The sequence below is a fragment of the Ranitomeya variabilis genome, chromosome 4 (genome assembly GCF_051348905.1).
Source record: "Ranitomeya variabilis isolate aRanVar5 chromosome 4, aRanVar5.hap1, whole genome shotgun sequence".
NCBI lineage: Eukaryota > Metazoa > Chordata > Amphibia > Anura > Dendrobatidae > Ranitomeya > Ranitomeya variabilis.
In genome coordinates, this window is record NC_135235.1 from 589,323,392 (window position 1) to 589,346,503 (window position 23,112).

Below are 23,112 nucleotides of genomic sequence, written 5' to 3' on the forward strand. Positions count from 1 at the left end.
AACCTTGTTTTCTTTTCCTGTGTACATCCCTTTTAACACTGAAACCCTTTAAATCTTCTTACACAATACATTCAAGTTCTTCAATAGGAACTAGTTACCTTATGGAGTTATAAAATGTAAAGATCTTAACTATAGAAATTTACCTGAAGGTAGACATATCCATTATCTTCCATAGCTTTCTGCCTGAAGATCTGCTGTTTTTCATCCTTGTGTTTTTCAATGGTTTTATTGGCACATGACTCCTGAAGAACTTTGGTTCCTTTGCGGAGGAGAACCTGTGGCTTTCGGCTCACCACATGTTCTTTCACAGGTTTCAGCTTCTTCTCATTCTCTGTTTTTTTAAACAAAAGTTTTCCATTGGCTATAATAATAGACACAAAGCGCTTGATGTCATCTGGAATTGTCCTGGCCACCATGACAAACTGGTCAAGATCATCAGGTGTCGTATGAGGTTTGTTAATAATGACCAAAGCCTGAAGCGACCATTTGCACAGATTTATAGCTTCCTGATTTTGAGAGAGGGTCTGGAAGGAGTCTGTAAGGGTTTGTAGCTGGGTATTAATCCTCGTTTGGATGTTTGTATCTGTCAAGTGAGAAGCATTGATCTTGATGCTCTGGGAAAAGTCTATGAACTGTTTTAACGAGAGAATAATACTGTCTACAGCTCTGTGAATGTCCTCCAGATTGGCCTCCATGTTTTCCTGAAGCCTCCATTTGCTGCTCACAAAGATCATAAGGCTTGCTATAGAACTCGACACCCGTTCTTGAAGCTCAGTAATCCTCTTAATTGCCACTTCTGGTTCTAGAGTCACCTTGGCGGTGCTTTCATCTGGAAGAGACAGCGTAAAGGAGTCACTAGAACCACTGGATGAAGTAGACAAGGTGCTGGTTCGACTTTCTGAGCTGGAGACAGATAACCTATCTTTGTCAAGTCTGTGTAGAGTAGGTTTAGGATTCCTTGGAAGTGGTGGAGGTACATCATATACCCTCTCATTGTATGATATACTACTCATCTCAAACTTTGGGGGAGACCCAGCAGATGATCCTCTTGGGATGTCGTAAACATTTTCCTTGGAATCTTCGTGATTCAACCCTTGCATTCCTAAAGTGGATGAGACTTTCCTTAAGCTTCCATTTTGATGTGGAACAGAAATATCTCTGCATGCAGGAACATCGTAGAGAGTTTGATTAGCCAATGATGGTTTACTTTGCTGTGGTGGGACATCATATATTTGACCTGATGCACAATGGGAATGAACTGGTCCATACCGTGTTGGAGGCACATCGTACACCATACCTCTGTCTATGGATATTTTTCTACATCCATCTTTTAAATGATTTCTCTCTGGGGATAGTGGGTAGTCGTAGATCCAGTCTGACTTCCGGGGGTTTGGTAGAGTGTTGTAATGAGGACTAGCAGGTGGAGTTTCACTTCTGTTCTTTTGGTGAGCCAATGTACCCATTGGCGGTATGTCATATACCTGTAATAGGTACAAAGTGGTCAGCAAAGTCACACAGATGATATTATGGATACATAGACCCTTAGAAGATGGGATATTTTGTATAGTTTAAAGGTACCATACGTACATTTGAACCTTTAGGAGTCTTGACGTTGCTTCTTCCTGGAGTGTCTGGACTAGATGGGATGTCATAAATTTGCTGTTCAGACGGGGTGAGATATGGAGAACGTCCATTGACTGGAGATGGTGTGGTACCCCGCTAAAAATCGTACACATGCGAAAAAAGTTAATATAAAAATAACTGGACGTTAAGGTGTACGATCAGCAACAAAACGGAAAGGAAAATGTAAGGTCAAGATGAATTATCTAGAAGGTACTCACTTGGGAGACAACTGAAACATTCAGCTTAGAAGGTGGTACGTCGTAGACTTCTGGTTGGGATATGTTGGTGACGTTCGAAGCACGTGACGCTCTTGGGAGAGTCAAGAGATGCTGTAGGACAAATGACATAGATATTATGTCTTCTATTTAAAATAGCCAGTTTCAGGTTTGATGTAAAATTATGTGACTTAGTCTTACTGTCTGAACTACATGACCTAACTGTAGGCCAAGAAGTCATCTTAGGCAATAAGATTGGGCCACTAATGGAAGTGAACAAGAATAACTACTAACTAAGAGCAAGGAGGTACTCAAGCATCTTCATCTTGTTGGCTTGGACTTCTAAAGTGATCATCCATTCTGGAGTTTGGAGGAGAATTGTAATGGAATTCCCCTTTAAGTAACCAGGGTTTTTTTGAGGGACTGCAGTAATTTTCTACATAACACAAAGCTTCTCTTTTCTGATCTTTTAGTTTTTACGTAAGAAAAAAATGCACGAGACATCTATAAATACCACATTTTGCTGACTGACAGAAAACATGACAGTCCTTGGAATGCAAGCTGGACATGGAACCTATGAAGCAAAGCGCTCTGCCTACTGTCCCCTGTTTCGCTCTGCCGGGGACATCAACCAGCTGCTGGTAACAGCTGACTATGTAGAGAGTTTAAACATTTGTGTTGTACAATATCCCAAAGGGTAAATAAAAGGAAGAGAACTCATCAGAGATCAGTATTTACAGCCTAGCGCTGTGTCTTTTGTTTCATTTTCTGAATCTGCAGAACATTGCATTACTGGTGTAAATACAGAATGCAGTACAACCTGTCAGCAGGATTGTGCACAGTAACTACAGACAGTGTCAGGTCTGCGCCGTTATACTGATTACAATGATACCTGGTGATGAAATCCGTCTTGTGGTTGTTGTTTAATCTTTATTTTCAGTTTTGAGTTAATGATATGCTCATGCTCCGGGGCGGCTGCGCCAGCTATTTGTGTATTCAGAAGTGCAATTTTGCTAGCGAAGAAAAAAATTCCTCCTCCAAGATGGCGCCACCGAGCCTGCGCAGTAGCAGCTATCGGCGATATCTGCTACTGGTCATGCGCCTTCAGCGCCATCTTGGAGGATTTTTTTTTCTTCCCTAGCAAGATGACACCTATTGAATTCTCTATATATACTGATAGCTGCTACTGCGCAGGTGCGGCGGGCGCTATATTCAAATGGATTATTTTTTTTAACTATTAGGATAACCTCAAACATATTAATTATATGCACATTACACGTGTGATTATGCTGCAGCGCAGGTGCCACGGCCAGCACCTGCCTGCCTGCCTGCAGAACGGATTTTATATTTTTTACTTTGTATATATAATATTCATTATGTTAACTAGGGGGCAGGTCATTGAGGGATTAGTGACCTGTCAGGAGCCATACACATGAATACCTAATCAGAGCACCACATGCAGACCCCCCAAAGGCCGCCCCGGAGCACGAGAATATCATTAACTCAAAACTGAAAATAAAGATTATACAACAACCACAAGACGGATTTCATCAACCAAGGTATCATTTTAATCAGTATAACGGCGCCGACCTGACACTGTCTGTAGGTTACTGTGCACAATCCTGCTGACAGGTTCATTTAATGCAGCACCTTCTTGTTTGAAACCTTTTTTATCCAACATCCCTCGAAAGATCCTAATCATTTTAACCTGGAGAAACGGATAATTCTGAATTTTCACGATTCAGACACTGGAACCCAAGGTCAGCATAAGGCCACAGTCACACGTTCAGTATTCGGTGAGTACCGGTATTTTACATCAGTATTTGCAAGCAAAAATCAAAAGTGGACCAGAGGAAAAGTAGAATAGAGACACGTCACCACTTCTGCATTTATCACCCACTCCTGGTTTTGGCTTACAAATACTAATGTAAAATACTGACCAAATACTGAACGTGGGCAATAGGCTCCATAAGAGCACTTTCATAGTGCGGTCCAAAATTTTTAATCTGCGCAAAGGCTGAATGTTCTTTTATTAAATCCCTTTTCAACTAAAATAAATAATTCTACTTCAGGCATCTTGTCATTTTTCAGGATGTAGTTATCAAAAATAAGGCTCTATTTTTTTTTTTCTTTTTGAAGTTGTCCTTTCACCAGGCTTCTTAAAGGGAATCTGTCGGTAGGATTAACCTCCCCCACACCACACTGCATAAATGGGCATGCAGGTTTTTGAAGTGTAAATCTATTAACAACTTTATTTCTTCTATCTGTTGCTGCATTCCCTAGGAATTCGCTTTTTTAATCATATGCAAATGATGCATTAAGTTTTCTGGGCGTGACAAAGCACTTAACATGCCACTGCCTCCAGAGTTTGTTCCTCATCCAGCACCTCCAAGATTAGGCCTCTTTCACATTTCCGTCGGTACGGGGCCGTCGCAAACCGTCGACCCGACGTACGTTGTGCAAAATTGTGCACAACGTGGGCAGCGGATGCAGTTTTCCGACGCATCCGCTGCCCATTCTGAAGTCCAGGGAGGAGGGGGCGGAGTTCCGGCCGCGCATGCGCGGTCGGAAATGGCGGATCCGATGGACGAAAAAACATTCCCTTGAACGCTTTTTCATCACGACGGTCCGCAAAAACACGACGCATCCGTTGCACGACGGATGCAACGTGTGGCCATCCGTCGCAATCCGTTGTCAATAAAAGTCTATGGCAAAAAAACGCATCCTGTGGGCACATTTGCAGGATCCGTTTTTTTTACAAAAACGACGGATTGCGACGGATGGCAAAAAACGGAAGTGTGAAAGAGGCCTTAGCTGTCTGTGTGACATTAAGCGAAAGGCAAGGAAATCAGACAGTGATCTATCAATCATGCTAAAGAGACTGATCCTAGGCTAGGAAATAACCTAAAGAAGCTGATGCTTGTCGAACTGTTCTGTTACGCCCAAAGCACTTTGTGCCTCATTTGCATATGAATTTAAATATTAATTTATCAGGAATGTAGCAACAGCTAGAAAATATAAAAGTTGTCGCTGGACTTACATTTCAAAGACCTAAGTGCCCATATATGTGATTTGTGGGAGGGAGGGGGAAAATGATTATACTGACATATATTACCTTTAAAGGAAATATGTCAGTAGGATCAATTGCCCTACGCCATCTATATGGGCATGTAGGTCACAGAAAGTTGAATAAAATGATATACTGACATCTACGATAAGTTGAGTGGTTTATGAGAAATCCACCTTTTTCTTACTATGTAAATGAGCTGTTAAGATCTATGGGCCGGAAATAATAATAATAATTTTATTTCTATAGCGCCAACATATTCCACAGCACTTTACATTTTAGATGGGACTTGTACATACAATAATAGACATTACAGCATAACAATAATCACATAAACCAACAGATACCAAGAGGAATGAGGGCCCTGCTGCTCGCAAGCTTACAATCTATGAGGAAAAAAAGGAGACAGGAAAGATGGATGGTAACAATTGCTTTCATTGTTCTAACAAGCCATAAAGTAAGAAATCGGGTGTTCATGTAATGCTGCATGAACCGGTTATCAGCCAGAATGTGTAAAAGTACAGACACAGAGGGCTATTAAATGCATTAAGCGTGTGAGAACATGATACGAGGTTATTGTGAAAATTTTGAATGGGCAACACGGGGATAGTTTAATAAATAGGTTGAGATGGTAGGCCAGTCTGAAGAACACTTAAAACTGTGGGTATTGGGGATTAATCTAATTATCCTGGGTAGTGCATTCCAAAGAATTGGCATACTATGCAAGAAGGCTTGGAGACGGGAGTGGGAGGTTCTGATTATTGATGATGCTAACCTCAGGTCATCAGCAGAATGGAGGGCATGGGTAGGGTGGTAGACTGAGACGAGGGATGAGATGTAGGGTGGTGCTGAGCCATGGAGTGCTTTGTGGGTGAGAGTGATAAGTTTATATTGAATTCTGGAGTGAATGGGTAACCAGTGCAATGACTGGCGCACGGTAGAGGCATCGGTGTAACAGTTGGTGAGGAATATGATCCTGGCTGCAGCATTCAAGACAGATTGGAGAGGGGAGAGTTTGGTAAGAGGGAGACCTATTAAAAAAGAGTAACAATAGTCCAGACAAGAATGAATAAGAGCAACAAGTAAGAGTTTTTGCAGAGTCAAAAGTAAGAAAAGGTCAAATTCTAGAAATGTTTTTGAGGTGCATATAACAAGAATGAGCCAGTGATCTGCTGTGGAGGCGTGAATGAAAGCTCTGAATCAAGTATGACCCCAAGACAGCGGGCATGTTGCTGGGGAGTAATGGTAGAACCGCACACGGAAATGGCAATGTCGGTAGGTTAGTAGAGGGAGGAAACACAAGGAGTTCAGTTTTTGACAGGTTCAGTTTCAGATAGAGGGAGGAAATGTTGTTGGAGACAGCGGTCAGACAATCACTGGTGGTTTGTAATAATGCAGGTGTGATATCAGGAGCAGAAGTGTATAATTGGGTGTCATCAGCATAGAGATGGTACTGGAAACCAAATCTACTGATTGTTTGTCCAATAGGGGCATACAATATACAAGGAGAAGAGGAGGGGGCCTAGAACTGATCCTTGAGGAACCCCAAGAGTAAGGGGGAAGATGAGAGGAGGAGGAACCAGCAAAAGATACAGTGATGGAGCGGTCAGAGAGGTAGGAGCAGAACTAGGAGAGAATGGTGTCCTTGAGGTCAATGGAGCGGAGCATAGTGAGGAGGAGCTGCTGATCCATAGTGTCGAATGCTGCAGAGAGATCCAGGAGAATTAGCATGGAATAGTGACCATTAGAATTATCTGTTTGTAGATCATTAGAGACTTTAATGAGGGCAGTTTCAGTAGTGTAAAGAGCGGAAACCGGAATTAAAAAGGTCAAAAAGAGAGTTATCGGATTAGACAGGAGTGGACCAAGCATTCCAGTTTAGAGGTGAAGGGAAGATTAGAGACAGGTCTATAGTTAGCAGCACAGTTTTGGTCGAGGGAGGGTTTTTTAAGTAATGGATGTATGATGGCATGCTTAAATCAAGAGGGATAGATACCGGGGGAAAGAAGTTGAATATTTTTGTTAGGTGAGAGGTGACAGCAGGGGAAAGTGACTGGAGTAGATGTGACAGAATAGGGTCACTGGTGCAAGTAGTAGGGCGAGAAGATGCAAGGAGCCTGATTACTTCTTCTTCTGTGACTAGTTCAAAGACAGAGAGTGAACTACATAGAGTGGGGAGGGAGGACAGTGCATGATGTGAGGGGATTGGGAGAAAATTTCCTGTCGGATATGGTAAATTTTTTCTTTGAAATAATTGGCCAGATCGTCAGCGCGGAGATCCGTGGTTGGGGCCTTGGGTTGAGTAGGGAATGAAAAGTGTCAAAGAGATGTTTAGGATTATTGGATAGTGAGGTGATGAGGGTGTTGAAATAGGTTTGTTTGGAGAGGTGAAGGGCAGACTTGTATGTTTTAAGCATAAACTAATAATGGGATGAAATCTTCGGGCAGATTGGATTTTCTCCACAAACGTTCAGCGCACCTGGAGAACCGCTGTAAAAATGTGTTTGCAGCATGTGCCAGGGTTGTTGCCATCTGTGCTAAGTTGTTCTATGTATAGGAGGTGCAGCTTCATCATAGGGCACTTTGCAGGTGTTCATTATAATGTTTCAGTGCAGAGTCAGGACATGAGAGGGAGGAGATTGGGGCCAATGAAGGCTGTAAATTCTTCATAAGTTTCTAGGTGTTAATGGCCCGTATATTTCTATAAGTGTGGAAAGTGGGGGTGTCCTCAGCAGGATAACAGTTCTTGACAGAGAATGAAGGGAGGAGAGCACGGGAGAGAGGAGTTGGTAAAAATCATACACTGAGCAAAACCAGGAGAAGACAAAGTCGAGGGATTTTCCATCTTCATGCGTAAGAGAGTTAGTAAGCTGCGAAAGGATGAAGGAAGAGGTTAGAGCTAAAAGGTGAGTGGCAGACAGGGAGAGGGGAAAAGCAATGGGGATGTTAAAGTCTCCGATGATGAGGGTGAGGATGTCACAGGAGAAAAAAGGAGAAGCCAGGTGGCAAAGTGATGCAGGAACTGACAGGAGGGGCCCGGAGGACGATACAAAACCTCCACTCGCATGGAGAAGGGGATGTAGAGTCTGACAGCATGGACCTCAAAAGAAGGGAAGATAAGTGAGGGTACTTGGGGGATAACCTGAAAGGTACATTTGGGTGATAGGAGCAGACCAACGCCTCCACCTGGTGTGTTGTCCGATATTGGGTTATGAGAGAAGTGTAGTCCACCATATGAAAGAGCAGCAGCAGCTGTGGTGTCTGACTCCTGAATCCAAGTTTCAGTAAAGACCAGAAGGGTAAGAGAATCAGAAAGGAAGAAGTCATGGATGAAGGAGAGTTTATTACACACTGAGAGAGAATTCCAGAGGACACAATTAAAAGAGACATAAGGCATGCAGGGAATATTAATGGAATTTGAGGGGTTTCTGAGTGTAGTAGTTGAGGGGTTCAACTTACTATAACTTGAGGGGCCAGGATTGGTAGAGATATCTCCTGCGACTAGGAGAAGGAGGATAGAAAGAGTGGGCAGATGGTTAAGTGATTTGTGAGAGCGTTTCTTGTGTTGGATGGTGGGACTGAATGGATCTGTGCAGTTTAGCAATGTGAAAAGCGCGTGAGTGCTATATATAGGAGAGGAGAGGACTGAGAGGCTGACAAAGATGGAGTGTAAAGAGTTAGTGCAAGAACGGTGGATGTGAGTGAATGCAGCAGCTAGGATATAAATTATACACATGCATATGGTGAATATTTGAAGCAATACAAATGTACTGGGAATAGGTTTCTTTGAATGTCTTATCTGTCTCCTGCCCTGTCTAACAGCCTTGATTAACTGCAAGTGAGAATCTGCCTCCAGAGCTTATTTTAAATAAAAGGCGGCATTACCAGTGTGAGACATGTAGTGACTGACAGTCTGTTCTCCTGATCTACGTGTCTCGAGCTGGTAGCACTCCTTTTCATTTAAAATAATATCTGGAGGCAGATTCTCAGGGAAATCTGTGTCCTGCCCGTTGATCTTAACAGCTCATTTACATATTTATAAAAATGTGGATTTCTTTGGAATAAAACATTGGATCACAGATAGCAAGGTATCATTTTATTCAACTTTCTATAACCTGCATGCCCAAATAGACGGCTTAGGAGGCTTGATCTTACTGACAGATTCCCTTTAAGATAATGACTTCTGTGAAATTCTCCATACAGTTGTTGAAAAGAACTCTTTATAATGATCATCACAATTTTAAAGCATGTCAACAGCATGACCGTCTGATTACCGATACTGCTCTGTTGATTTATTAAGGGTTCTCTCACTGTTTTTAAAATGTTGGGGAGAAGAGAACACACTTACATACAACTTCAAACATATCTCCAGTCCCTGCTCTATACATTTGTAGGAAATTGCACAATTCCTACATACTTTTATGGGGGGAGGGGAGGGTTCTGAGAAAGAACCTTCACAAACTGAAATGGTAAAAATAGAAAAATCTGTGAATGCAAATTTCCAGGGTGGTTATATCAGTTGGCCAAATTTAAAAGAAAAAAAAAACGATACTGAGACTGAACAGAATAGGGGTAACTAACTTCTAGTGACTGGGAATCCTCATGTTCTTGATGATTATTTACCTGGCTGGAGGAGCTGTTCGTCCTTTCATAGAAGACTTGAGCAGGAGAACAAGTAGGAGTCTGATAGATGTCCCCAGATATAGGCTTCTGTGTCTCCGGAGTGATGTATAGGTTTTCCATCCTCTCGTACATGGATGCCACCTCAGTCTTGGGTGCGGTAGGCACTTGGTAGATGTTCTGAGAAGATTGTTGCCTGCCCAGGGAGTTATAGTTTAACTGTGCTACTGGGGACTCATTCTGGGGTATGGTCAACAGTTGTAACCGGTTGGCCGGAGCAAGACCTTGTCGTCCATGTAGGTAGCACCTCCACCAGCCCTCGCTACCCAAGATATTCTGATCTAGCACGGTCAGGATGTCACCCTTTCGGAAGGCCAGCTCATCCGGGCATTCTGCCTTGTTGTCATACAGTGCTTTGGCCAACATGTTCTAAAAGCAAAGAAGACATGAAGATTAGGACATATCTTATTATAAGGTAGTACAAAAGGTCAGCAGTCTTTTGAGCCTACTATTGCTCGTCCTGCATGTGTGACTGTAAACCACAGTGGACCAGAAAATATTTAGTCCCAAACTTATTATAATATAGTTCTTTGCTCTGTTTTTAAATTTAACAGCATCAAGTCTTGATGATAAAATAATAAAAGAAGGCATACTCACCCCTGGACTCCGCTGCCTACTGAACCAAAAGCGATGACTTCACTGACCACTAGTTACCTGACCACTGCTGCCAATTAGCAATCACGGCATTCAGATCACTTGTGGTCAGTGACATCGTTGCTGCTAGAGCAGGTAGTGGAGTCTAAGGCCGGTTTCACACGTCAGTGTCTCTGGTACGTGAGGTGACAGTTTCCTCACGTACCGGAGCCACTGACACACGTAGACCCATTAAAATCAATGCATCTGTGCAGATGTCATTGATTTTTTGCGGACCGTGTCTCCGTGTGCCAAACACGGAGACATGTCAGTGTTCGTGGGAGCGCACGTATTACACGGACCCATTAAAGTCAATGGGTCCGTGTAAAACACGGACCTCACACGGACGTTCTCCGTGTGCGGTCCCTGTGGCGTGCAGGAGACAGCGCTACAGTAAGCGCTGTCCCCCCCACTGGTGCTGAAGCCGCTATTCATATCATCTGTGCAGCAGCGTTTGCTGCATAGAAGATATGAATAATAGTGTTTAAATGAAAGATCTATCTGTCCGCCGCCCCCCCACCCCCTGTGCGCCCCCCCCCACCCCCTGTGCGCCCCCCCGCTGTTCAGAAAATACTCACCCGCTCCCACGTTGGCTGTCGCTGCTTCCTGGTCTGGCCGCGGCTTCTACTGTATGCGGTCACGTGGGGCCGCTCATTTACAATCATGAATAGTCGGCTCCGTCCCTATGGGAGGTGGAGCCGCCTATTCATGACTGTAAATGAGCGGCCCCACGTGACCGCATACAGTGGAAGCCGCGGCCAGACCAGGAAGGAGCGACAGCCAACGAGGGACGCGGGTGAGTATTTTCAGAACAGCGGGGGGCGCACAGGGGGTGGGAGGGCGGCGGACAGATAGATCTTTCATTTAAACACTATTATTCACATCTTCTATGCAGCAAACGCTGCTGCACAGAAGATATGAATCGCGGCTTCAGCACGATGCAGGGGACAGCGCTAAACTTTAGCGCTGTCTCCTGCACGCTCCGTGTGGTACCCACTCGCCACATGGGCGGCACACGTGTGCCGCACGTATGGCCTACGTGAGCTCACGGGCACACGGACACGGATAACTCCGGTACCGATTTTGTCCGGTACCGGAATTATCTGGACGTGTGGGACAGCCCTAATAGAGAGTATGCCTTCTTTTATTGTTTTTCCATCATGGTTTTCCCCTTTAACAACCATAATTTATATTCACATTTATATCACTAGATAGCAGTATTATAGTAGATATTTGTATATATAAAAGAGGCAATATTAAAGTAGTTATACACTTGTACATACGGGCACGGGCAGTATTATAGTAGTTATATACTTGTACATAGGAGCAGTATTATAGTAGTTATATTCTGGTACATAGGGGCAGTATTATAGTAGTTATATACTTGTACATAGGGGCAGTATTATAGTAGTTATATTCTTGTACATAAGAGGCAGTATTATAGTAGTTATATTCTTGTACATAGGAGGCAGTATTATAGTAGTTATATTCTTGTACATAGGAGGCAGTATTATAGTAGTTATATACTTGTACATAGGGGCAGTATTATAGTAGTTATATTCTTGTACATAGGGGCTGTATTATAGTAGTTATGTTCTTGTACATACGGGCAGTATTATAGTAGTTATATTGTACATAGTGGACAGTATTATAATATTTATATTCCTGCACATAGGGGGCAGTATTATAGTAGTTATATTCTTGTACATGGGGCAGCATTATAGTAGTTATATTCTTGTACATAGGGGGCAGTATTATAGTAGTTATATTCTTGTACATAGGAGCAGTATTAGCGTAGTTATATTCTTGTACATAGGGGCAGTATTATAGTAGTTATATTTTTGTACATAAGAGCAGTATTATAGTAGTTATATTTTTGTACATAGGAGCAGTATTATAGTAGTTATATTCTTGCACATAGGAGCAGTATTATAGTAGTTATATTCCTGTACATAGGAGCAGTATTATAGTAATTATATTCTTGTACATAGGGGGCAGTATTATAGTAATTATATTCTTGTACATAGGGGGCAGTATTATAGTAGTGATGTTCTTGTACATAGGAGCAGTATTATAGTAGTTATATTCCTGTACATAGGAGCAGTATTATAGTAATTATATTCTTGTACATAGGGAGCAGTATTACAGTACCGTAATTATATTCCTGCTCTTAAAGTAGCAGCACATATAAAATACATTGCTTAGAGGGAGTGACAATTAGCTTAGGAAAAGGCAGGTACATTTAATATAAAATTAAAGAATTTGATAAAGACCTATTACAAAAATGAAATGAATCCTTATTGCTGATTAACAGTTGTACGTGGAGTTGCTCACTTTGTGCACAGAATAGACTTTTAGCGTAATCTGACTTTATCCTTTCATCATGGATGTCTCAGAATGCAAAGATAGTGCTGAGAATTAAAAAAAAAAAAACCTGAATCCCTGCTATAACCCGAACCCCTTCCCCCACCTCTTTCTTGGTAAACTCACTTCTAGAATCATTGACATAACCGCTAGAGGAATATGTTACAGCTCACTGCAGGAATAAGAATATAACAAAGATATGGCCTTATGTTATTAATATAGGAAGACCCCAACCATGAATTCCATGACCAAAGGGTAAGATAAATGAAAGCAGACATACAATGCGTGGACACACGTGAGCATCCTACTGAAACCAGTCTCATGCACTGAAGAGATGAATAATTATTAACAGATGGGGAGGAAAGCAATCCCATCTCAAAGGTTACGCAAGAATTGTCATCTTCAAATCTCACTCACCTGCAGTGACAACCACAAGCCCCTAGAGGGCCCTGTGCTGGGATAAATACTAGAAATATTAATTACTAGATGTTGGTTGGACTTTTCCTCTCTTTAGTACAGTGCAGCTGGGAGATAATACAAATGATATGCAGATTAAATAGTGATTACATTTGGCATTTTTCATATTGTCCACTAGGGGTCAGTATAGTAGTAAAGTCTGACCATGTCGTTTTACAGCCTGCTGTGAAAGACTTACCATATTATCTTATAATTAGTAAAAGAAGTGGATTAATGATAGAAAGATGCTACCACTGTAGTAGAGTGACTTATCTAGCTTTTATACCAAGGGAAAGAGCAATTTTATTAGAATATGATCTCTGCAGCAATTCTGTAATTATATTTTTGGAAAAATTGTCTGTAGAAATGGTAAGAATCCTATAACATCCTGCACATCCTTCACAGAATATTAGATCTTTTGTCCCATAATTCTGCTGTTTTGACAGCCCCCATTTCTTTTTGTTGACAGTTTGGGGTGTTCCATTTAATGGGGGCACTTTGCATTTATTAAAGGGGCTAATTAAAGGGACAGTACCCCTACATTCTCCTCTCAATTTTATAGTATTGGTAATTGCAATCTGTTGTTCCCCGTTATCAGGATTCGGCTGGGAAAAAGTTTTGGACTTGCTGCAAACTGTTCCTCTGCCATTAATAAAAGTCCGCTGATAAATTCCTATTTGGGCAGTTGACGTCTTCCTGTCACCAAAAGCAAAAATAAAATGAAAGTTGTTTTCGGACACGCGGAAGGTAACTGGAGCCTGAGTATTTATATCCTGAGCATTTGCTGGAAGGAGCAGCTGGTTTAAAGGGACATGGACATGTCAGCTCAGCTGATAACATGGTGTGTGCATCCCAGGGAGAACAATGAGCCTTTCATAGAGGCCACAGGGCCAGCACAGGTCCCATAGCCGCAGCTGTCACATACAGCAACAGTGCCACCGATGTGATGACTGGCAGGACCCTCGCTGTGCTGGGCACTGCCCTGACACCCACACTATAAGAACTGACAACTACAACCCCCAGCATGTAATGTTACTCAATGTCATCAGAAAATATTATCCAGGATTAAGGGGTGCCTGGCCTGTGTATCTAAGCTTATAATGTGTGATACAGTCTCAGCAGCGCATCTAACCCTATCTTGAGGGATACTATCACCTGGACTGCTGTATCCAAGCCTCTCATGTGTGCTACTGTTATGTCATCGACTTCTTGGTAAACCACTATATTTCAAAAAGAATGTGTGATTATTCGCTTTTCCAGTGTATCTAAGCCAAATACTGCTTGCCAAACGGAATGAATAATCTGCTAATATGTTAAACTATCTGCAAAGCTGTATATCTAAGTCTATCAAGTGTAATATTGCCTGCGGAGCTGCTTATCTAAGCTTATCACGCAAACTAATATCTGCCAAGCAGGCGTATCTAAACCTATCATGTGTAATACGGTCTGCAGAGCTGTGTATCTAAGCCTGTTATGTCTAATACTGTGTGCAAGCTGTGTAGCTAAGTCCAATCATGTGTAGTTCTGTTTGCAAAGCTGTGTATCGAAGTCCATCATGTGTAATATTGTTCACAGAGCTGGGTATCTAAGCCTATCATGTGTAATACTGTCTCAAGAGCTGTGTATCTAAGCCTATTATGCATGATACTGTCTGCAGAGCTATGTATCTAAGCCTATTATGTATGATACTGTCTGCAGAGCTATGTATCTAAGCCTATTATGTATGATACTGTCCGCAGAGCTGTGTATCTTAGCCTATCATGTGTGATACTGTCTGCAGAGCTGTGTATCTAAGCCTAGCGTGTAATACTGTCCGCAGAGCTGTGTATCTAAGCCTATTATATGTGATACTGTCTGCAGAGCTGTGTATCTAAGCCTATCATTTGTGATAGTCTACAGAGACGTGTATCTAAGCCCATCATGTGTGATACTGTCTGCAGAGCTGTGTACCTAAGCCTATTATGTGATACAGTCTGCAGAGCCGTGTATCTAAGCCCATCATGTGTGAGTCTGCAGAGCCGTGTGTGATAGTCTGCAGAGCCATGTATCTAAGCCCATCATGTGTGATACTGTCAGCAGAACTGTGTACCTAAGCCTATTATATGTGATACTGTCTGCAGAGCTGTGTATCTAAGCCAATTATGTGTGATACTGTCTGCAGAGCTGTGTATCTAAGCCCATCATGTGCGATACTGTCAGCAGAACTGTGTGTCTAAGCCTATTATATGTGATACTGTCTGCAGAGCTGTGTATCTAAGCCCATTATGTGTGATACTGTCTGCAGAGCTGTGTATCTAAAGGTACCTTCACACTAAGCGACACTGCAGCGATATCGACAACGATGCCGATCGCTGCAGCGTCGCTGTTTGATCGCTGGAGAGCTGTCACACAGACCGCTCTCCAGCGACCAACGATGCCGAAGTCCCCGGGTAACCAGGGTAAACATTGGGTTGCTAAGCGCAGGGCCGCGCTTAGTAACCCGATGTTTACCCTGGTTACCAGTGTAAATGTAAAAAAACAAACACTACATACTTACATTCGCGTCCCCCGGCGTCCGCTTCCCTGCACTGTGTAAGCGCCGGCCCTAAAGCAGAGCGGTGACGTCACCGCTGTGCTTTGCTTTCCAGCCGGCACTGACACACACGGTGCAGGAAGCTCTGAGCAGCAGCGCGGACGCCGGGGGACGTGACAGACATCAGAAGGTGAGTATGTAGTGTTTGTTTTTTTACATTTACAATGGTAACCAGGGTAAATATCGGGTTACTAAGCGCGGCACCGCGCTTAGTAACCCGATATTTACCCTGGTTACCATTGTAAAACATTGCTGGCATCGTTGCTTTTGCTGTCAAACACGACGATACACGCCGATCGGACGACCAAATAAAGTTCTGAACTTTGTTCAACGACCAGCGATATCACAGCAGGATCCAGATCGCTGCTGCGTGTCAAACTAAACGATATCGCTATCCAGGACGCTGCAACGTCACGGATCGTTGTCGTTATCGTTGGAAAGTCGTTTAGTGTGAAGGTACCTTAAGCCCATCATGTGTGATACTGTCTGCAGAGCTGTGTGTCTAAGCCTATTATGTGTGATACTGTCTGAAGATGTTTTTCTAAGCCCATCATGTGTGATACTGTCTGCAGAGCTGTGTATCTAAGCCTATTATGTGTGATACTGTCTGCAGAGCTGTGTATCTAAGCCCATTATGTGTGATACTGTCTGCAGAGCTGTGTATCTAAGCCCATCATGTGTGATACTGTATGCAGAGCTGTGTACCTAAGCCTATCATGTGTGATAGTCTACAGAGCTGTGTATCTAAGCCCATCATGTGTGATACTGTCTGCAGAGCTGTGTATCTAAGCCCATCATGTGTGATAGTCCACAGAGCTGTGTATCTAAGCCCATCATGTGTGATAGCCCACAGAGCTGTGTATCTAAGCCCATCATGTGTGATACTGTCTGCAGAGCTGTGTATCTAAGCCCATCATGTGTGATAGTCCACAGAGCTGTGTATCTAAGCCCATCATGTGTGATACTGTCTGCAGAGCTGGCATACTCAAGTCCTACATGATCAGTCTGTCCAATAAACCTGACTGACAACCTGCTGGGGCTTTGATGTTGCCTACAGTAGTTGTCAGGCAGCCATTAATAATTTCTCCATATCTCTTTCCGCTCGGGCAGATGGTTTTCTCTGAATTCCTCCAGTCCGCCTTAAGACTTCACAGATCCAAGAAATATAAGGAAAGTTTGGAAACTTTCCGCCTGTCCTCCAGTAAACAGAGCAGGAATACAATGGCCTGCCGCCATAGAAAACTGTGCTGAAGAAAACATAAAAGGACAGGACTACAAAGAGGGAGCTAGGCACAAGTATGGTGGGGAGAGACCCTCTGCCTGTACCCACAAAGAGGGTAAGCAGGGGGGCTGTCCCATCCCAGAATCCTCTGCAATCTAAACATCCCCTGCTTGTTGTGGCCCGGGGTCACATTCTTCTGGACGTGTCAGAGAAATGGTTTAGTCTTATACATAAACTGTAAGTGTAGCCTGACATAACACAACACTGGGATTTTTACCTCAGCCTCCTCCTTAAACGGTAACTCCACCAATAATAAGACTTTCCCCGTTTGGTTTCCGTAAAGAAAAAAAAATGGATGTGCTAAAAGAAATCAATAATAAAAATAGGTTCTGAGACATCGGCCCTTTAAGTCTAGAGATACCGAGTTATATCCATTTCGTATAAGTGACAACCCATGTGCCGGCCATGGAAATGGTCACCCCGGGACATAGTGGAAATGTCAAGAAGGGATCTGGTTATGTTACCAGCACTGTCAGCAGAGGAGCCATAGACTGTCAAGTATCAGTTTATCGCCAGAATGATTTAAAAGGGCAACTCCACTTTTAAAGGGAACCTGTCAGTAGGATCAACACTCCTAAGCCACCTAAATGGACATGTAGGTCATAAAAAGTTGAGTAATATTATACCTTGATATCTGCAATCTGATGTATTATTGACGAAAAATCCACATTTTTCTTAATATGTAAAATAGCTGTTAAGATCTATGGGCAGGACAGCTAATTTACATATCCACATTTTTGTTAATTTCTCTGGAATAAGACAACAGATCGCAGATATCAAGGTGTCATTTTATTCAGCTTCCTATGACCTACAAGTTCATGTAAACGTCTTAGTAGGGCTGATCCTACTGACAGATGCCCTTTAATAATTTATTCACTTTTAAGAACACATTGGAGGACGACTGTGACCTAATTTTGGGGACCAAGATGCCATAAATCTAGGTCAAATACTCAAAATCCTTTAATATGGTTCTTGTTTTTTGGTCACCATGACTTCCTCAAAGGCTTTGGGGATTCTCCGAAGTTCATGGATTGTAAATGTCTGATTGTTGATGCCCCATCAATACAAGTGTGGGAGGCTGTGTCCTTTATTCGAGCGGAGCGGTGGTTGTGCGGGTGAAGTACTGACTCTGGGACTGGTGGAGCTGGCCAACCACAGTGCTCAGATCTCTGCCTGTCCTATAGTCAGTGAATGGAGCAGTATTGTGCATGCGTGACCACTGCCAGCGATCATACGTTTATCACCATATTGTTTTTGATCCTTAATATAATAATAATAATAATTTTTATTTATATAGCGCCAACATATTCCGCAGCGCTTTACATTATAGAGGGGACTTGTACAGACAATAGACATTACAGCATAACAGAAATCACAGTTCAAAATAGATACCAGGAGGAATGAGGGCCCTGCTCGCAAGCTTACAAACTATGAGGAAAAGGGGAGACACGAGAGGTGGATGGTAACAATTGCTTTAGTTATTTGGACCAGCCATAGTGTAAGGCTCGGGTGTTCATGTAAAGCTGCATGAACCAGTTAACTGCCTAAGTATGTAGCAGTACAGACACAGAGGGCTATTAACTGCATAAAGTGTATGAGAACACGATGCAAGGAACCTGATTATGTGTTTTGTTTTGTTTTCCTTCCCATATACTTTCCCATATACCTTATTTATGTGCAATTCTCCTTTTCCTAAAAAAAAAAAAAAAAAAGCATTCTCCACTACCAAAAATATATAAAAAATTAAAATTCTTGCTTCTGCTGGGGGGGATCATCAGATGGCGAGTGGTAAAACATGTGTTTGTGTAAATATCCCGGCTCTCACAGGAATCCGAGGCTGGGAAGAATTCCGGCTACTTCCTGTGTCCTCTTACCACAAATATTAAGTTCCCGGGGTCTTGTGTGGAACTCCGCTCAGCCTGAGAATCCCACAGTCAGAGCGTCCCACAGATCCTGACTCTGCGCCCCACAGCTGCAAAACGTGTCATAACCAGAAACTGAAAACGTGTCTATGGTATGAAATAAAAGGGGGGGATTTGTCCACCACTCCTGGGCAGAGGATAGCCACTGTTCACCTGACCATACACACTGGATTAAGGTCGGACGAACCCATCAACGGTCTGAGGCTATGTTCACATGTCCAGTAATCATCCATCAGAACAGCAGACGCAACCTTTTTGTCCAGCTAAAAAAAAAAAACTGATTTCAACTAGATCTGTTTTTTTTTAGCATTGAAGTCTATGGAAAAACGGATTCATTAATTTGCCATCAGTTTTCTTCCATTTGAAACTGATCCAGTAAGAGGAAAAAATGGATCCATTTCAAATGAAAAAATAAAATGGATGGCTAATGAATGGATCCGTTTTCCATAGACTTCAAAGTTAAAAAAAACAGATCTAGTTGAAATCAGTTTGTTACGTTTGCATCCAGGTTATACAATCCTCTTGGAGCTAAACAGGTCAGCAGCAGAGTCTCTTTCCGGTCCTGATCGTTTGTTACATTGTATCAGTGCGATTTAGGCTGGAGTCACACTAGCGAGTTTTACGGACGTAAGAGCGCAGAAAATACGTCCGTAAAACTCGCCAAACAAACGGCACAATTATTCTCAATGGGTCTGCTCCTATCAGCCGTATATTACGGTTCAGTATTATACGGCTTTCTACGGCCGTACAAAATCGCAGCATGCTGCGTTTGTCAGCGTATTGCGCAAAAAAACGCCAATGAAAGTCTATGGGGGCGAGAAAAATACGGATTACACGCGGACCAGCAGTGTGACTTGCGAGAAATACGCAGCGGTGTTAGTGAAAAGCCGGTAATTCAATTGCCGGCTTTTCATTTCTCCTTCCCAAACCCGACATGATATGAGACATGGTTTACATACAGTAAACCATCTCATATCCCCCTTTTTTGTGCATATTCCACACTACTAATGTTAGTAGTGTGTATGTGCAAAATTTGGGCGCTGTAGCTTGTAAAATAAAGGGTTAAATGGCGGAAAAAATTGGCGTGGGCTCCCGCGCAATTTTCACCGCCAGAGTGGTAAAGCCAGTGACTGAGGGCAGATATTAATAGCCAGGAGAGGGTCCATGGTTATTGGCCCCCCCCCCTGGCTACAAACATCTGCCCCCAGCCACCCCAGAAAAGGCACATCTGGAAGATGCGCCTATTCTGGCACTTGGCCACTCTCTTCCCACTCCCGTGTAGCGGTGGGATATGGGGTAATGAAGGGTTAATGCCACCTTGCTATTGTAAGGTGACATTAAGCCAGATTAATAATGGAGAGGCGTCAATTATGACACCTATCCATTATTAATCCAATTGTCTGAAAGGGTTAAAAAACACACACACAATATTGCAAAGTATTTTAATGAAATAAACACACAGGTTGTTTTAGTATTTTATTGCTCTCTCAATCCAGCTGAAGACCCTCGCTTGGGAAAATAATAAACCCACAATATACATACCCTCTGATGAACCGTCACGTTCCACGAGGTAATCCATCTGAAGGGGTTAAAATATTTTACAAGCAGGAGCCCTGCTAATACAGCTGTGCTCGTGCTTGTAAGCCCCGGCGAATGAAGGAAATGTAGGTCAATGACCTATAGTTACCTTCAGTCGTGGTGAGGCGCCCCCTGCAGGTTGTCCTCATATGAGCTCGAGCGTGGGAAAAAGTTCCCAGGCTGCAGTTCATGAGGACATCCAGCAGAGGGCGCCTCACCGCGACTGAAGGTAACTATAGGTCATTGACCTACATTTCCTTCATTCGCCGGGGCTTACAAGCACGAGCACAGCTGTATTAGCAGGGCTCCTGCTTGTAAAATATTTTAACCCCTTCAGATGGATTACCTCGTGGGACGTGACAGTTAATCAGAAGGTATGTATATTGTGGGTTTATTATTTTGTCAAGCGAGGGTCTTCAGCTGGATTGAGAGAGCAATAAAATACTAAAACAACCTGTGTGTTTATTTCATTAAAATACTTTTTAATAATGTGTGTGTGTTTTTTTAACCCTTTCAGACAATTGGATTAATAATGGATAGGTGTCATAATTGACGCCTCTCCATTATTAATCTGGCTTAATGTCATCTTACAATAGCAAGGTGGCATTAACCCTTCATTACCCCATATCCCACCGCTACACGGGAGTGGGAAGAGAGTGGCCAAGTGCCAGAATAGGCGCATCTTCCAGATGTGCCTTTTCTGGGGTGGCTGGGGGCAGATGTTTGTAGCCAGGGGGGGGCAATAACCATGGACCCTCTCCTGGCTATTAATATCTGCCCTCAATCACTGGCTTTACCACTCTGGTGGAGAAAATTGCGCGGGAGCCCACGCCAATTTTTTCCGCCATTTAACCCTTTATTTTACAAGCTACAGTGCCCAAATTTTGCACATACACACTACTAACATTAGTAGTGTGGAATATGCAAAAAAAAGGGGGATATGAGATGGTTTACTGCATGTAAACCATGTCTCATATCATGTCGGGTTTGTGAAGGAGAAATTAAAAGCCGGCAATTGAATTACCGGCTTTTCACAGATATCGCGCTGAATTAAATATAAATACAGAATATATATATGTGTCTTAATGACATATATATATATATATATATATATATATATATATATATATATATATATATATATATATATATATATATATACACTGTATATATGTTTTCCCGAACATTTGAGCACATAAATCCATTAGATGTCGGTTTTGCAAGCCTGCGAGAAAATATCGCAGTACGGATGCCATACGGATTACATACGGAGGATGCCATGCGCAAAATACGCTGACACACCCTGCCTACGGATCACTCTTTGGGAACATTTCTCCGTATTACGGCCGTAAAAAACGGACCGTATTGTCTTACGCTGAGTGTCACGCCGGCCTTATATGTATCAGGCTGGAGTTCAAGATTGTCACAGTATCTCAGAGCTTTGTCTAGAATCTAGCTGTACCAAACCCTCAGCTGTGAGCAGTCTTGGGTCAGAGCGGGTTTTCAGACCCTAAAAATGCCCGGGGTGCCCATGCCAGGGGAGAGATCACCGTTTTCTCCACATTTATTCCATGTGTAGCCAGCAGGGCTGTAACTATAGCGGGTGCCGGATTTGAGGTCCCAAGAGGTCACTTTGACTCATTTGAAAAAGACCAATACCATTAAAGACCAGGCTGTGATCGTTGGGGGACCTGTTGGAGATTTTGCTTTGGAACTCACAAAATTCCATTTCCTCCACTGGTATCCATATAGTTAGCCATGAATCTGAGCTGATTAATAGAACGGCACGATTAGCTGTAATTACATTCTCTTTGTGGAAAACATGTGTCCGCGGCATAATGAACACCTAGGACTCAGCAGGTCACACAGCCCTCCGGGCCTGATGAAATGTAACAATCAGTGACTTTGTGCTGGTGACTACCCCAGGCCCGGTCCCTACACCCTGCCTCATTACTGAGCATTTGTTCTCATTAATTATCATTTAATCTCATTGTCATGCACAGTCACTACTCTCCCTACAAAGATTTACATCTGTAAAATGACTTAATCTGCCCGCAATTTGCTAAATTAAAACCTAACGAGTTATAAAAGCTGCAGCCTGATTGGACGAGAGAAGACTTGTAAGATACAGGCACGAAAATGTAAAGGGAAGATCTGTTTTTGACAAGCCATATGTATTCTATTTGGGTATATGGTGGTGTATTTGTAGTCCTACAGTATCATTACAGGGGAAGGTAGCATTTGGAGGGTGCTAGCTTGCTAAAATGTAAAAGTCCCCCCCCCCTTATACATTAGACCAAAGTTTGACAAACTCAAGGTTGGGGGGGTTGGCAGGTTCCGAACTGTTTGCCTACCCTGCTTAACTGATTTCTGCATTCAGTATTATCTGTGTATGTAAGATGCGAATTCAATAGTAGGTATGAGCCTCGACACCGCAGGAGTAGAGGAGCGTAGTAATCTCCCTATCCTATATGCCGCGCCATGATGCTGTCACATCATCACACTGCTGACATTGCTACAGTACTGCAGCAAAAACAATGGCAATGATAAATTATCCATATGGAGTCGAAGATTCAAGGGACTTTTATTATTGTTAAGGCACAGTATGGAAGGAGAGTATGGGGGGGGAGAAATTGTGAAGAGGATGAACAATATAGAGCAGGGGCATTGTGAACTGGGGGTCACAGTATGGAGAAACAGCAGCATGGGGGGCTGTTTGA

The 23,112-nt window shown here is 42.8% G+C and overlaps 1 protein-coding gene across 5 annotated transcripts in view; it reads right to left on the reverse strand.

The window, feature by feature from the left end:
* CASS4 (Cas scaffold protein family member 4) overlaps window positions 1–23,112 on the reverse strand; it is a 93,067-nt gene that overhangs the window by 3,457 nt on the left and 66,498 nt on the right. For all 5 annotated transcript variants that reach the window (XM_077253154.1, XM_077253152.1, XM_077253155.1 and 2 more), the window contains 4 exons: window positions 9,529–9,954; window positions 1,842–1,952; window positions 1,588–1,719; window positions 144–1,481 (listed from right to left, as the gene is read on the reverse strand). In XM_077253154.1, the coding sequence (XP_077109269.1) occupies window positions 144–1,481; window positions 1,588–1,719; window positions 1,842–1,952; window positions 9,529–9,954 (2,007 nt within the window). The remainder of the gene's footprint in view (window positions 1–143; window positions 1,482–1,587; window positions 1,720–1,841; window positions 1,953–9,528; window positions 9,955–23,112) is intronic.